The sequence below is a fragment of the Sardina pilchardus genome, chromosome 21 (genome assembly GCF_963854185.1).
Source record: "Sardina pilchardus chromosome 21, fSarPil1.1, whole genome shotgun sequence".
NCBI classification, from domain to species: Eukaryota; Metazoa; Chordata; class Actinopteri; order Clupeiformes; family Clupeidae; genus Sardina; species Sardina pilchardus.
The window spans coordinates 22776233-22789851 of NC_085014.1; the positions used below are offsets into that span (position 1 = coordinate 22776233).

The following is a 13619-nucleotide window of genomic DNA, read 5'->3' on the forward strand; positions in this document are numbered from 1 at the left end:
AACACAGGACTCGATACAGTTGTTACAGGATGCGGATTCCCTTTGGACAAAAGGGTGGAGAGCCATTCATTCCTCTCTGAGCTGGTGAACAGCGACGCTGTGAGTTCCATCACAAAAGTGCAGAATGTTAAAGTGTAAAGTTTAATTGTCAACGTGTATCCAGCAATACTCCCCAAACCCAAGACAAGCCAAAGTTACTTTCGAGGTAAGGAAATCGAACACTATTTGCAATGAAATAAAATAAGACAATGAAAATAGTAAAGTCGCATTTGACACACAATATGGTACCTCAGCTGCAACAAATAGCTGTAAAGACAACATGTCATTTCAAATCTTTACAAAACCACCAATCAACTTTCTGTATACCAACACAACTATTTCAGTAAAAAGTAGGTTTAAAGATATTCAGTAATATCATCTTATGTCAAATCCCACTTGTATTTGCACATATTCACAATAGCACGCATGCACAGCCAATATTGCGCATTTGGCCACCCTTTCCATTACGCACCACCGTTGCGCGCACTGTATCGAGACAATACAACAGCGTCAATGGATTTTCACTTCAGATATTTCCTGTGAAATGAATTAGATTATCTGACTAAATATTGTATTGTAGACAGCAACTTGAAATGGACACATACCTCGTTGGGTTCATCAAGAAGGTCGTTCATCGCAGGGGATGAAGACTTTTTCATTGTCAGATCAGCAGGTAGTGTTGCACCACTGTATGAGCTAACAAACTTGAAGTCGCTTGTGCGTGATCCCGTCGTCATATACGTATCATAATTGTAACAACTACGAAGAGTTCCTGTGCCATCAACATCGGCATAGTTTGGAGGTAAATAGGCACTCGGTATGGCAACAGCCCCGTCAAATAAAAGTCTCGGCTTTCTCCTGCGGCAAATCTTAACAGTCAGCATGACTATCAGGAAGGTAATAAATAAAGTAGACACGGAAACCAAGGCCAAGATCAAATAAGAAGTTAGCTTAGAGCTGCTCTCGTCACGAGACATATCTTTCATCTCCGGAATATCAGCCAGGCTATCTGATAAAATTAAATACACAACGCATGTTGCAGAGAGGGACGGTTTCCCATTGTCTGTCACGGAGACAATAAGATTCTGTTTCATAGCGTCCGACTCAGCAATGTCTCTTTGGGTCCGGATCTCCCCACTGTGAACGCCGATTGCGAACAGACCCTGATCTGTGGCTTTGACGATGTTGTATGAAAGCCAGGAGTTCTGTCCAGAGTCTGCGTCCACGGCAATAACTTTGGACACCAGAGAGCCTGCGTGCGCAGACTTGGGTACCAATTCAGTCATTAATGAGTTTCCCTCCGGTGCTGGATACAATATCTGTGGAACATTGTCATTTTCGTCCGTTACGAAGACACTGGCAGTGACGTTGCTGCTGAGAGGAGGAGAGCCATTATCCCTGGCAACTACGTAAACGTCAAAGGTTTTGAATTGTTCGTAATCCAGTGATTTCACTGCATGAATCACTCCCGTGTCTCCATTGATGGACACAAAAGAAGACACCGGGATGCCGTTAACTTCAGTGGGTGAGAGGGAGTAGAAAACGGTGCCGTTTTGCCTCCAGTCTGGATCTCTGGCAACTATGGAACATATGGAGGATCCAGGCTTATTATTCTCAGTGACCTGCGCTTTGTACGACTGCCTCTCAAAAACAGGAGGATTGTCATTCACATCAGCAACCGACAATTGCACATATCTAATGGAAGACAGCGATGGCGAGCCCTCATCTGCCGCTGTTACTGTGAAGTTGTAACCAGACACAAGTTCCCGGTCCAAGTCTCCGGTTGTCACCAGAGAGTAATAGTTTTTAATTGATGGCATGAGTTTAAACGGGACTGCCTCTTTAATGAAGCAGCGTAATCGTTGGTTATTTTCAGAGTCTCTGTCCTGCACGTTTAGCAAGCCCACCTCTGTGCCCTGTGGTACGTTTTCAGGGACAGGATTCATTAAGGATTTCAAATATATCACAGGAGCATTATCATTGATATCTGAGACTTCAATTATCACAGTACAATATGACACCAGGCCAGCTCCATCCTTCACCTGCACTCTCAACTCATATGATGGCTCTTCCTCAAAATCAACTGGCCCAGTTACTCGAATTTCCCCGCTTACGGGGTCTAAAGAAAACAATTTCAAATCTTCCTCTGACACATGACCAAATTCATAACGCACCTCTCCATTTGCTCCGACATCGGCGTCGGTAGCGCTCACTGTCGCCACTACCGTGTCTAAGGGCGAGTTTTCAGGCAGACTTACTTTATAAACAGACTGGCTAAAAACAGGGGCATTGTCATTTGCATCCAGCACGGTTACGTGTATAGCTACCGTGCCTGATCTCAGTGGTACCCCGCCATCAAAAGCTGATAAAACTAACGTCAGCTCCTGCTGTTGCTCACGATCAAGCTCTTTAATCAATATTAACTCACCGTACTTGCCTCCAATACTATTGCTCTGAACACTTAATGTAAAGTGGTCGTTAATTTGTAAGGCATAGCTTTCCACTGCATTCGGCCCGATGTCTGCATCGTGCGCCTCCTCCAATAAGAATCGAGCGCCTTTGACGGCTGATTCTGCGATTTCTAATTCAATCACGTCCTTTTTAAAATGAGGGGAGTTGTCGTTTACGTCTTGGACATGAATACTGACACGGTGTAATTCCAAAGGATTTTCTAGCACAAGCTCTTGTTTCAAAACACATGAAGCCCTCTTTCCACAGAGACCATCTCGGTCAATCCTCTCGGCTACGAGTAAATCTCCAGTTTTGATATTGACAATGCTGTAACGTTTCCGATTGCTTTCTGCATCAATACGAACATTCCGAGCTGACAACATGTTCACTGTAAGTCCAAGATCCTTTGCTATATTCCCAATCACGGATCCCTGTTTCAGCTCCTCTTGAATAGAATAGCTAACGTCCCCCTCGGTAGCGCGAGTCAAAAGGATAAGAATAGTGAACAGTAGTTCAGTCTGAGCAAAACCTTTGTACTCCATTCTGTAAATTAACAAATTAAATAATACTATATATCTACGGTGCAACGGAAAACGTGTTACTGCATTTCATCACGTATTCCCCTAAGTAAATCCACATAGAACAACGAGACGTATAACCTCGAAGCACCTCGGTCGTCGAAGCACAGACACCTCTTCGGTCACTGCGACTACACAAAGACAACAACCGTGGGGTGTATACGTCAAAGACACTCATGCAGTAGCTAGTCAACAGTGACACTATGAGATTAATTTAGCTCATTGCAGATCAAATGCGCATTTTAACACAAGTTCATATGGATATCATACAACTGGACATATATTTAAACGGCGATAAGGAAAATATGTGATACTCGAAGGCTTGACTGGGAAAAGATGGAATAACATTTTATTTGGACAGAATAACTTTTCAGTTCAGATACAGTGCCAAGAGTAGTCAATGTGGCCAATCCTATTCAGGTAGAGTACTGGATGATTTTAGAAACACACATATAATATTAAAGGCACCATCCTGAATGAAAAAGACTGCAGTGTCCACTAACTGATGCAATACGTAAAAAGACTACCACACGACCGCCCAAAGTCTAAATGAACGTTGTATTGCAAAACTGACGATCAACACATTTCAGATATATGACTTAATATTTTTGTTAATAGTTATTATAGTTGTAGGTCGCTATGGATAACAAAACAACCCAATTATCAATTGCCTTAAACATAAATGTATATTACATAATATAGACTTCAAATGGCCTGTCTATCTAGGTGTATCTTCTTGACAAAATAAGGTAAATGCTGGAGTGTTATCTTCCGCAAAGATGACAAGGTCTTACTATAGATTAAGACATATTTTCAACTTAATTCCACATTTTCAACGCTTGCCACAACCTTTACGCACAAAGCCCACACCAAATCCTTCAGGGACAGACACTTCATAGACACTTTTATGCGAATATTATGTGCAAATGAACAATAAAAAAAATAGGTGTATAGGATAATTCTGCCATTAGAGAGGAAATGTGGAAAAAGAAAAAAGGAAGAAGTTAGAAGATGCGGTCTGTTAACCTCAATGCAAAAACGAATATGAAAGACATTTGGTTTTGATTTATTTTACCTGAGGAGAATCTGTTTCATCACATGGTCCAAACGGATCTTGAGAGGACGTCTTTCGTAAAGTCATATCAGCTGGAAGGGTGCCATCATTGTAGGATCTCACAAATTTAAAGTCACTGGTGCGCGATCCCGTAGTCAAATACGCATCATAATTATAAGCGCTGCGGACGCTCCGCAAAGTTCCAGTGCCATCCACGTCTGCGTAATTTGGAGGGAGATATGCGCTCGGAATGGCTACAGCACCATCAAACAACAGTCTGGGCTTTCTCCTGTGGCAAAACTTCACAGCCAAAATTATAATCATAAAAGTGAGGAAGAAGGTAGAAACAGACACCAGTGCAATAATCAAATACATGGTGAGTTTAGATCCAGTATCCTGAAATGAGTCTTTCAGCTCGGGGATCTCCGCTAAATTATCAGAAATAAGTAAGTACACTGTGCATGTTGCTGATAGAAGTGTCTGGCCGTTATCCCTCACTGACACAATCAGGTTCTGTTTCATGCCATCGTTTTCAGAAATGTCTCTCTGCGTCCTGATCTCTCCACTGTGGGTGCCGATGGTGAAAAGTCCTGGATCAGTAGCTTTAACGATATGATAAGAAAGCCACGCGTTCTGCCCTGAGTCTGCGTCCACGGCAATGACCTTGGAGACCAGAGAGTTCGCCTGCACAGCTTTGGGCACCATCTCGGTCATGAGTGAATTGCCCTCAGGAGCTGGGTATAGGATCTGCGGTGTGTTATCGTTCTCATCAGCTATCATAACGCTGACAGTAACATTGCTACTGAGCGGAGGAGACCCGTTATCTCGGGCAATGACTTGGACATTGAAACTTTTCAACTTCTCGTAATCAAATGACCTCACTGCGAGAATGGCACCTGTATCTCCATTAATAGAGAGCAGAGAGGACACTGGAGTGCCGTCTACATCACCAGGATATAGTGCGTAATTCACTGTGCCATTCTGTCTCCAGTCTGGATCCGTGGCAGATACGGAACATATAGGGGAACCTGGTTTGTTATTTTCTGTAATATGCGCCCTGTATGACTGTTGCACGAAAACAGGTGGATTGTCGTTAACATCAGACACTTTTAAGTGCACTGTTTTCGAGGATGAAAGTGATGGAGTGCCTTCATCATTAGCAGTAATGGTGATGTTGTAATCAGATTGCATCTCACGGTCTAATTCGCTAGTGGTCACAAGAGAATAATATTTGTTAATGGACGGGACAAGTTTAAATGGCACATTTGACCCAATGACGCAGCGGACCTCTCCGTTACTCTCAGAATCTCTATCTTGCACATTAATGATGCCGATTTCTGTGTCAGGCGGTGCGTTCTCGGGAATATGGCTATTGAGGGATTTCAGAAATATTTCTGGTGTATTGTCATTCACATCTGTAAGCTCAATAATGACTTTTGTGTCTGATGATAGACCAAATCCATCTTTCCCTTCAACACGCATTTCAAAAATAGATTCTTCTTCGAAATCTATTAGTCCACTAACTGTAATTTCACCAGTATTAGAATTCAGCGTAAACGCGTTTTTTGCTAATGAAGATGCTCGGCTGAACTCGTAAGTCACTTCTCCATTTATTCCTTCGTCTAAATCTGTTGCACTAACTTTTAACACTAATGTACCCACTGGTGAGTTTTCAGGCAGAGTAGCTCGATACACCTGCTCGGTAAACACCGGAGCATTGTCATTCGCATCCAAAACAGTGACGTGTATCTGGACACTGCCTGATCTGGATGGAATGCCGCCATCAATGGCAGTCAGAATTAAAGTTAGCTCCTGCTGCTGCTCACGGTCCAGCTCTTTGTCCAGAACTAATTCAAGATTCTTTCCCCCGTCTTGGTTTGAAGAGACAGCCAACACAAAGTGTTCATTCCTTTCCAGCATATAGTTTTGCACCGCGTTTTGTCCTACATCTGCATCGTGTGCTTCACTCATTCGAAAACGCGCTCCTTTCACAGCTGATTCTCGTATCTCTAATTTTATCACATCTTTGGGGAAGGCTGGTGAATTGTCGTTTATGTCTTGAACATGTAACGTTATTTTGTGAAGCTCCAATGGATTTTCTAACACAAGCTCACATTTCAAAACACACGAGAGTTTCTCTCTGCAGAGGCTCTCTCTGTCCATCATTTCGGCGACGGTCAAATCTCCAGTAGCCACATTAATGTTGCAGAAACGTTTGCGGTTACCTTCAGCGTCAATACGAGCCTTCCTAGCGGATAATTCCTTCACATTCAGTCCAAGATCTTTTCCAATATTCCCGATAACATATCCTCGTTTCATCTCCTCCAGCACAGAGTAGCTCACGTCTCCCTTCACACCGTGCACCATGACAAGCAGGCAAAGAAAGAGCATGAGGCAAGCTGCCGGTAATCCTTTGTTCAGCATCCTCTTTAAAGAATATCCCGTTAAATGATGAATGAATTCAACAAATTCAGCACATAAACACATAAAACACAGAAAAGTCGTAAGAGCTGATGGATGGACAAGAAACACTACCGGCATGAAATAATCCGCACCATTGTCTAGTTGTTTTCACTGTTACGTGTCCGCGTCCGCGTCACTACAGGGAGGAGAGATGTGTTTTACGTGGATTTTGCTTTTCAACTTATATGGTCAACAGCGACAATTTCAGTATTTACAAGATACTGCAATTCCAACACATCCATACACCAAAATGTTATATTCTAGTTATTTCTCAAAAAGAAAACCACCTGTTCTCACAGCTATGGTCGCACAAAGACCAATATCAACGTAATCGAAAAAAACATAGTCCTCCTATGACAAAACTGACAACCATTTGAGGTCCATGACTCGTCTCTGATTCATATAGTTAGAGGATATTCAACTCAAAGAACAAGTGTTCAAACAAGAGCACATTTATGCAGACAACACGTTTATTCAACAGCTATACCAACCATATAACCTCATCGCAATTTACAAGTGGGCTGTAAAAATCAAGTGTTATGTAAAGTAATCAAGAAGAAATCATAATGCTTATAATCCAGTTGTAGTAACCTTAAGAGAACCAACAATGTCGAACTCAAAACATGAGATTAATATCGAGAGTGATTAGGCAAAATGAATTAGGAAGTTCCCGTATATGTAGCTAAGCACTACATTTAAACCAGAAAAGAAGACATTACAGGGCACTTTCACACATTTGCACGCCACATCTTTCATTTGGAAAGTAAATAGAAACTGTAAAACGTCAGTGATATCAGATGTCATCACATATGTGATGCGAGTGAGGCATTGGAGAGAATTGGGTGTATTGATGAGTCACGTCATACATAATTAAAACAAGCAAAGGATATTATCATATTTTACCTGGGAAGAATCTGTTTCATCACAAGGTCCGAATGGATCTTGGGAGGATGTCTTTCTTAAAGTCATATCAGCAGGAAGGGTGCCATCATTGTAGGATCTCACAAAGTTAAAGTCACTGGTACGTGATCCCGTGGTCAAATACGCGTCGTAATTATAAGCGCTACGGACGCTGCGCAAAGTTCCAGTGCCATCGACGTCTGCGTAATTTGGAGGGAGATAAGCGCTGGGAATGGCAACAGCACCGTCAAATAATAGTCTGGGCTTTCTCCTGTGGCAAAACTTCACAGCCAATATGATAATGATGAAAGTGAGGAAGAAGGTGGAAACAGACACCAGCGCAATAATCAAATAAGTGGTGAGTTTAGATCCAGAGTCTTGAGACGAGTCTTTCAGCTCGGGAATCTCTGCTAAATTATCAGAAATAAGTAAAAACACGGTGCATGTTGCTGATAGAGGTGTCTGACCGTTATCCTTCACGGACACAATCAGGTTCTGTTTCATGCCATCGTTTTCAGAAATGTCTCTCTGCGTCCTGATCTCTCCACTGTGGGTGCCGATGGTGAAAAGTCCTGGATCAGTAGCTTTAACGATGTGATAAGAAAGCCACGCGTTCTGCCCTGAGTCTGCGTCAACTGCAATCACCTTGGAGACCAGAGAGTTCGCCTGCACAGCTTTGGGCACCATCTCGGTCATGAGAGAATTGCCCTCAGGAGCTGGGTATAGGATCTGCGGTGTGTTATCGTTCTCATCAGCTATCATAACGCTGACAGTAACATTGCTACTGAGCGGAGGAGACCCATTATCTCGGGCAATGACTTGGACCTTGAAACTTTTCAACTTCTCGTAATCAAATGACCTCATTGCGAGAATGGCGCCTGTATCTCCATTAATAGACAGCAGAGAGGACACTGGAGTGCCGTCTACATCACCAGGATATAGTGCGTAATTCACTGTGCCATTTTGTCTCCAGTCTGGGTCTGTAGCAGATACGGAGCATATAGGGGAACCTGGTTTGTTATTTTCTGTAATATGCGCTCTGTAAGATTTTTGCAGAAAAACAGGCGGATTGTCGTTAACATCAGCCACCGTTAAGTGCACTATTTTTGAGGATGACAGAGATGGAGTGCCTTCATCAGTAGCAGTGATGGTGATATTATAATCATATTGCATCTCACGGTCTAGTTCACCAGTGGTCACAAGAGAATAGTATTTCTTAATAGATGGGACTAGTTTAAATGGCACATTTGACCCAATGACGCAGCGGACCTCTCCGTTATTCTCAGAATCTCTATCTTGCACATTAATGATGCCGATTTCGGTACCGGGCGGGGCGTTCTCTGGAATGTGACTGTTGAGTGATTTCAGAAATATTTCTGGTGTATTGTCATTAACATCTGTAAGCTCAATAATGACTTTTGTGTCTGACGACAGACCAAATCCATCTTTCCCTTCAACTTGTATCTCATATATGGATTCTTCCTCAAAATCTATTGGTCCACTAACTGTAATCTCACCAGTGTTAGAATCCAGTGTAAACACATTTTTTTCCGATGAAGATGCTCGGCTGAACTCGTAAGTCACTTCTCCATTTATTCCTTCATCTAAATCAGTTGCACTTACTCTTAACACTAATGTGCCCACTGGTGAGTTCTCAGGCAGAGTAGCTCGATACACCTCCTCGGTAAACGCCGGAGCATTGTCATTCGCATCCAGTACAGTGACGTGTATCTGAACACTGCCTGATCTGGGTGGAATGCCTCCATCAATAGCAGTGAGAATTAAAGTTAGCTCCTGCTGCTGCTCACGGTCTAGCTCTTTATCCAGAACTAATTCAAGACTCTTCTTGCTGCCTTTGTTAGATGAGACAGCCAATACAAAATGTTCATTCCTGTCTAGTACATAATTCTGCACCGCGTTTTGTCCTATGTCTGCATCGTGTGCTTCGCTCATTCGAAAACGCGCTCCTTTATCTGCAGATTCGCTTATCTCTAATTTAATGACCTCTTTAGAGAAAACTGGTGAATTATCGTTGATATCTTGAACATGCAACGTTATTTTGTGAAGCTCCAATGGAGATTCTAACACTACCTCAAATTTCAAAACGCATGAGAGTTTTTCCTTGCAGAGGCTCTCTCTGTCCATCAGTTCGGCGACGGTCAGTTCTCCGCTAGCTAAATTAATGTTGCAGAAACGTTTGCGATTACCTTCAGTGTCGATTCGAGCCTTCCTAGCAGACAATTCCTTCACACTCAGTCCAAGATCTTTTCCAATATTTCCGATAACATATCCTCGTTTCATCTCCTCCATAACAGAATAGCTCACGTCTCCCTTCACACCGTGCACCATGACAAGCAGGCAAAGGAAGAGCATGAGGCAGGCTGCCCGTAATCCTTTGTTCAGCATCTTCTTTTGAAATATACAGTAAAATGGTGAATGATACAAAAAAATCAGCAAATAACCACGTAAAACAAAAACAAGTCGTAACAGCTGAAAAACAGAAGAGAACCACTACCGGCATAGAATAATCCACGCCATTGTTTCACCGTTTTGACTGTTACGTGTTCGCGTCGTCACTACAGGGAGGAGAGATGTAATTTTATGTGAATTTGCTTTTCAACTGGCATGGTCAACAGCGACACTTTCAGCATTTATAAGAAACTGCATACACAAAACATCCATACAGCAAAAAGTTATATTCTGGTTATTTCCCCAAAAAGAAAAAAACCTGTTCAAACACCTATGGTCACACAAGGAGCAATATCAACGTAACCGAGAGAAAAACAGTCCTCCTATGACAAACCTAACGGCCATCTGAAGTCCATGACTCCTGTCTGATTTATATCATTAGAAGATATTCAGCTGAAAGGAGAAGTGCTCAAACCAGAACAAACACAGAACACACTCATCCAGACAACACAATCATTAAATAGCTAGACCAACCATAAAACCTTATCACAAATGTGTTTACAGGTGAACTGCAACAATCAAGTGGTGTGTAAGGTAATCCAGAAGAATTCAATAGGCTTATAATTCAGTTTTTAGCAACCTCAAGAGAACCAACGATGTCGAACTAAAAACATGAGACTATCGAGTGATAAGACAAAAAAAGTGAGGACGTTGCAGTGTGTGTAGTTTAAGCACTACATTTAAACCAAAAAAAAGACACCACATAGCACTTTCACACATCTGCACGTCACATCTTTGATTTGGGAAGTAAATAGGAATTGCAAATGTTAGTGATGTTAGATGTTATCATATATCTGATGCTAGTGAGACATTGGGGAGAAGGGGTCTATTGATGAGTCACGTGATATATAATTAAAACAAGCAAAGGGTATTGTTATATTTTACCTGGGAAGACTCTGTTTCATCACAAGGTCCGAATGGATCTTGAGAGGATGTCTTTCTTAAAGTCATACCAGCTGGAAGGGTTCCATCATTGTAGGATCTGACAAATTTAAAGTCACTGGTACGCGATCCCGTGGTCAAATACGCGTCGTAATTATAAGCGCTACGGACGCTGCGCAAAGTTCCAGTGCCATCCACGTCTGCGTAATTTGGAGGGAGATAAGCACTGGGAATGGCCACGGCACCGTCAAACAAAAGTCTGGGCTTTCTCCTGTGGCAAAACTTCACAGCGAAAATGATAATGATGAATGTCAGGAAGAAGGTAGAAACAGACACCAGCGCAATAATCAAATAAGTGGTTAGTTTAGATCCAGAGTCTTTCAGCTCAGGGATCTCCGCTAAATTATCTGAAATAAGTAAAAACACGGTGCATGTTGCTGATAGAGGTGTCTGTCCGTTATCCTTCACGGAGACAATCAGGTTCTGTTTCATGCCATCGTTTTCAGAAATGTCTCTCTGCGTCCTGATCTCTCCACTGTGGGTGCCGATGGTGAAAAGTCCTGGATCAGTAGCTTTAACGATGTGATATGAAAGCCACGCGTTCTGCCCCGAGTCTGCGTCCACTGCAATCACCTTGGAGACCAGAGAGTTCGCCTGCACAGCTTTGGGCACCATCTCGGTCATGAGAGAATTGCCCTCAGCAGCTGGGTATAGGATCTGCGGTGTGTTATCGTTCTCATCTGTTATCATAACGCTGACAGTAACATTGCTACTGAGCGGAGGAGACCCGTTATCTCGGGCAATGACGTGGACCTTGAAACTTTTCAACTTCTCGTAATCAAATGACCTCACTGCGAGAATGGCACCTGTATCTCCATTAATAGACAGCAGAGAAGACACTGGAGTGCCGTCTACATCACCAGGATATAGTGCGTAATTCACTGTGCCATTCTGTCTCCAGTCTGGGTCTGTGGCAGACACGGTGCATATAGGGGAACCTGACTTATTATTTTCTGTAATATGCGCTCTGTAGGATTGTTGCAGGAAAACAGGCGGATTATCATTAACATCAGCAACCGTTAAGTGCACTATTTTAGAAGATGACAGAGACGGAGTACCTTCATCAGTAGCAGTGATGGTGATGTTGTAATCATATTGCACCTCACGGTCTAGTTCACCAGTGCTCACAAGGGAGTAGTATTTCTTAATAGATGGGACAAGTTTAAATGGAACATTTGAACCAATGACGCAGCGGACCTCTCCGTTACTCTCAGAATCTCTATCTTGCACATTAATGATGCCGATTTCTGTACCAGGCGGTGCGTTCTCGGGAATGTGGCTATTTAGTGATTTCAGAAATATTTCTGGTATATTGTCATTAACATCTGTAAGTTCAATAATGACTTTTGTGTCTGATGATAAACCAGATCCATCTTTCCCTTCAACTCGTATCTCATATATGGATTCATCTTCAAAATCTATTGGTCCACTAACTGTAATCTTACCAGTATTAGAATCCAGTGCGAACACATTTTTTTCTAATGAAGATGCTCGGCTGAACTCGTAAGTCACTTCGCCATTTATTCCTTCGTCTAAATCCGTTGCACTAACTTTCATTACTAATGTACCCACTGGTGAGTTCTCAGGCAGTGTAGCTCGATACACCTCCTCGGTAAACGCCGGAGCATTGTCATTCGCATCCAGTACAGTGACGTGTATCTGAACACTGCCTGATCTGGGTGGAATGCCTCCATCAATAGCAGTGAGAATTAAAGTTAGCTCCTGCTGCTGCTCACGATCAAGCTTTTTGTCCAGAACCAACTCAAGAGTCTTCCTACCGTTCTTGTTCGAAGAGACAGCTAACACAAAATGCTCATTCCTTTCTAGTACATAATTCTGTACCGCGTTTTGTCCAATATCTCCATCGTGTGCTTCACTCATTCGAAAACGTGCTCCTTTTTCTGCAGATTCGCTTATTTCTAACTTAACGACTTCTTTAGAGAACATTGGTGAATTATCGTTTATATCTTGCACATGCAGTGACATTTTATGAAGCTCCAATGGATTTTCTAACACTAGCTCGAATTTCAAAATGCATGAGACTTTTTCCCTGCAGAGGCTCTCTCTATCCATTATTTCGGCGACAATCAAATCTCCGGTACCCACATTAATGTTGCAGAAACGTTTCCGATTACCTTCAGCATCAATTCGAGCCTTTCTAGCGGATAATTCCTTCACATTCAGTCCAAGATCTTTTCCAATATTTCCGATAACATATCCTCGTTTCATCTCCTCCAGTACAGAATAGCTCACGTCTCCCTTCACACCGTGCACCGTGACAAGCAGGCAAAGAAAGAGCATGAGGCAAGCCGACGGTATTCCTTTGTTCAGCATCTTCTTTTAAAATATCCAGTTAAGTGATTGTTGAATTCAACAGATACTGCAAATAACCACATAGAACACAAAAAAGTCGTAACAGCTGACAGAAGGAAGAGAATCTCTACCGGCATAAGATTATCCGCACCATTGTCTCATCGTGTTCACTGTTACGTCTCCGCGTCACTACAGGGAGGAGAGATGTATTTTACGTGAATTTGCTTTTCAACTAACATGGTCAACAGCGACACTTTCAGTATTTATCAGAAACTACAATTCCAAAACATTCAAACACCAAGATGTTATATTCTGGTTATTTTCCAAAGAGATACACACCTGTTCACAAACCTATGGTCACACAAGGACCAATATCGACGTAACTGGGAAAAACACAGTCCTCCTGTGAC

At 42.4% G+C, this 13619-nt stretch overlaps 4 protein-coding genes across 4 annotated transcripts; all 4 read right to left on the reverse strand.

Moving 5' to 3' along the window:
- Positions 1-22: 22 nt before the first annotated feature.
- On the reverse strand, positions 23-3032 carry LOC134068591 (protocadherin gamma-A11-like). The gene is made up of 2 exons (XM_062524274.1): positions 645-3032; positions 23-40 (listed from the first exon to the last, which is right to left on the reverse strand). The coding sequence occupies exons 1-2, from the start codon at positions 3030-3032 to the stop codon at positions 23-25; spliced, it is 2406 nt and encodes an 801-aa protein (XP_062380258.1).
- A 1102-nt stretch (positions 3033-4134) lies between these two features.
- LOC134068592 (protocadherin gamma-A11-like) lies at positions 4135-6513 on the reverse strand. Its single transcript, XM_062524275.1, has one exon. The coding sequence runs from the start codon at positions 6511-6513 to the stop codon at positions 4135-4137; it is 2379 nt and encodes a 792-aa protein (XP_062380259.1).
- A 642-nt stretch (positions 6514-7155) lies between these two features.
- Positions 7156-9891, reverse strand: LOC134068593 (protocadherin beta-15-like). Its single transcript, XM_062524276.1, has 2 exons — positions 7489-9891; positions 7156-7176 (listed from the first exon to the last, which is right to left on the reverse strand). The coding sequence occupies exons 1-2, from the start codon at positions 9889-9891 to the stop codon at positions 7156-7158; spliced, it is 2424 nt and encodes an 807-aa protein (XP_062380260.1).
- Positions 9892-10332: 441 nt separating this feature from the next.
- LOC134068594 (protocadherin beta-15-like) lies at positions 10333-13230 on the reverse strand. The gene is made up of 2 exons (XM_062524278.1): positions 10840-13230; positions 10333-10347 (listed from the first exon to the last, which is right to left on the reverse strand). The coding sequence occupies exons 1-2, from the start codon at positions 13228-13230 to the stop codon at positions 10333-10335; spliced, it is 2406 nt and encodes an 801-aa protein (XP_062380262.1).
- Positions 13231-13619: the final 389 nt, after the last annotated feature.